This window comes from Etheostoma spectabile, chromosome 4 (genome assembly GCF_008692095.1).
Source record: "Etheostoma spectabile isolate EspeVRDwgs_2016 chromosome 4, UIUC_Espe_1.0, whole genome shotgun sequence".
NCBI classification, from domain to species: domain Eukaryota; kingdom Metazoa; phylum Chordata; class Actinopteri; order Perciformes; family Percidae; genus Etheostoma; species Etheostoma spectabile.
Genome location: NC_045736.1, coordinates 6987700 through 6990870, shown reverse-complemented (window position 1 = coordinate 6990870; position 3171 = coordinate 6987700). Strand labels below are relative to the sequence as shown.

At 38.7% G+C, this 3171-nt stretch overlaps 1 protein-coding gene across 1 annotated transcript in view; it reads left to right on the top strand.

Moving 5' to 3' along the window:
* iars1 (isoleucyl-tRNA synthetase 1) overlaps positions 1-3171 on the top strand; it is a 57071-nt gene that overhangs the window by 47255 nt on the left and 6645 nt on the right. Inside the window, exon 28 of the mRNA XM_032512772.1 lies at positions 2293-2388. Coding sequence (XP_032368663.1) covers positions 2293-2388 — 96 coding nt within the window. The remainder of the gene's footprint in view (positions 1-2292; positions 2389-3171) is intronic.

Below are 3171 nucleotides of genomic sequence, written 5' to 3'. Positions count from 1 at the left end.
ACACACACACACACACACACACACACACACACACACACACACACACACACTCCAGATGCCATCACGTGGGATCTCTCGTTGAAATCAGTCCTTCACTGACCAATCAGCATTAATTAGTAGAATGCTAGCGTGTTATGGGAAATGACTCAACCCAGCCCCAGCACTACCTTCACACTGCCTAGGCAAGACCCACACAGCAGCTCCGCAACTCCAAAAACGACCGCCGTATCATTTGGATCAGAGCCAGCTCTAAGAGCTGAGGTGCTCCGCGTTCTACACACAGTGACTAGTCACCAGTACTATAATGCAAATTAGGAAATCAGCGAATTTTTTCAGACAATGTTTCTGGACTCTGACATCTGACGTTTACTTTCTTTTCTTTTTTTTAATGTTGTGATACAAGTCTTACATTTCATTCATAGTGGTCTTAAAAAGGTCTTAAAAAGTCTTGAATTTGATCTGGTAAAACCTGCAGAAACCCGGTATTTAGAGTACAGACATGAGGGTGGTATCGTTCTTCTCTTCTAACTCTCAGCAAGAGAGAGAATATACATATTACCCAAATTGTGAGGCTGTTCCTGGGACCTGGTAGCAGTCTTATTAATTTTATTTAGAAGAAATACAGATTTTATCTTTGTATGTCTAGTTGGTTGGATGTTTTAAATGCACATTATACTCTATATATAAACTATAACCTATTTTTTCTTAAACTAGCTGCACACATGGAAAGTATCTCACATAACTTCTTATTATTGATTGGTCATTGTGTACAGTTATTACACAAAGGGTAATGAATAATTGACAAATTTTAGTCACTTTTTAACACACATGAAACTGTATATAAATACACATGCATACTCACACAGAGTACCCTCTCTCCTTACTGCTACATTACTACACTAGAGGTTGAGCAGAAAAGTGAAATGTAACCGGATTTGCTTCTCTGCTGCTGGTCTTGCACCAAGCTGCCGTATACTGTAAATGCATTTTTTTGTCTTTACTGTACAAGCTTGTTGTATGAAATCATTTCACAGCTAAGTGGAAACCAGCATGTATGCGTTTCCCACAGGCCCTCTCTAATCAGTGCTCCTCCAACCGTATGCACACCACACGGCTGCACCTTAATACCAGTTTACTGAGCTGGCTTTTTTTATTCTCTCTGCTACTCTCGCTCGCACCGACTTTCCAGATCCCATCCCACTGCTTCTCTGTTCTTTCTCTGTCAATTTTGTTTTTCATTTGCTTCCGTGTACTTTTCTTTGTCACCCTGTCATCTCTTTCCCTCCTTTCCATGGTAAAGTGTTTGTGGCTGGCAGCAGCTTAGTCTTACACAACATGACACTCATTTCACTTTAACGACTCACACAGACTAAAATATTGTCATTATTGGTGCTTGGTTGGTTATTTTTTTATTACTTATAAATGTAATGCAGATTTATCTCCTAAATGTTGCTCTCTGGATTTCACCCTGCCCTTTTAACTGTATAGTTTGTAGCGTGGGTCTGAAGTTACTCCATGGCTTCAGTAAACCCGAAGATCTTTATGCCTTGTGAAATTCTGTCACTCTCTGCTACTATTCTGTCAAATGCATATTGCAGTAATTGTGGGCTGTACGTGATTAGAGTACAACCTTAACATTAACCCCATTAACCCAACATTAGTGTTGCAGCCAGGAGCACACAGTGCTTGTTGTTGTTACAGTAACAGAAATATATTGAATTCATACCTTAACTTCATTACTATGGCTAGGAAGTCAACAATGTTTTTCGTGTTTAGTGTTCCAACCTAGAATTGGCTAATTTACATACTTAGTTGATTGATAAAAGGATTTTATAATAATTTCAAAATAAGTTTGGAGTAAAAAATACTTTTCTTTGTCAAATATGAAAACTTAATGTCCTGATGAAAACATGTATATTCGTGCTCAAAGACATATTGAATCATCTAATGCCTCTAATTATTTGTGGGAACCTTATTGAAAATGGTATTTTATTTAATGATTGCTAGTGATTAATCATCAGTTATCCATACATTTGGCATTTAGACACTTTATTTAAAGGATAACATATATGATGTACGAATATGAGGTTATGAAAATTAAGCAGTGCTGCACAATATCTAAAAAACACTTGGGGATTTTTGGAGTTTGTTGACAGAGAGCATCAGTAGAAAACTGAACTTTAAAATGAAATTATAATGGTTTTTATTGGTGCCTTTAATCTCAATTTTATGATCAGTTTAATGTGTAGCTTAAAACCCTCCCTGTTGTCCTCTGGGTCTGTTGTCCTTTAGGTCTTGGTGCTGCTGGATGTCACCCCAGACCAGTCCATGATGGATGAAGGCGTTGCCCGAGAGGTCATCAACCGCATTCAGAAACTACGCAAGAAGGTGGGACAATTATTTCAGGAGCACTACTAGAGTGACAAATAACACAGTACTAGTGAATTTTACAATCCAGTGTCTAATGAACAGAATACAATATATTAAACAGTTTGCCAACCCATGTAATCAGGGCTGTGCCTGGGTGAGCATAACATGCCGCTGAGGCAGTTTGAGGAGTTGTTCTGGAAGACAAAATACCCTTGAAAATATCCTGCCCACACACTCCCCTTCCCCCTCATATATTTTGATCAATATAGTAGAGTTAAAAGTTTTAAATGTATTGTGTGAGTGATTCATTAAACAAAAATACAAAATGATTGGTTTACAGCTTCTCAAATGTGCCCACCCATCTCATTATTATTTATGCATTGGAACATGTGGATATTTATTTTTTTTACTGATGAAAGAGAAATAGAAGAGTCAAATAAGTTATATTTTATTTTAAAGGTCCCATGACATGGTGCTTTTTGGATGCTTTTATATAGACCTTAGTGGTCTGCCTTGGTGCAGAATTACATTCACTAGAGCAAGTCCCACGATGAGCTTTCCTTAGTATGTGCCATTTCTGAGTCTGTAGCTATTGAGGAGGAGAAGGGGGGGGGCCTTCACCAACACCAACACCAACACCAACTGGCACTTTGTTTGATGTCTCTCTCTCATGGGTGGGCCAAATTCTCTGGGCGGGCACAGCAGAGAAAAGGGAGGCAACCTTGCCCCTTATGAGGTCATAAGGGGCAATATTCCAGATCGGCCCATCTGAGCTTTAATTTCTCAAAGGCAGAGCAGGAT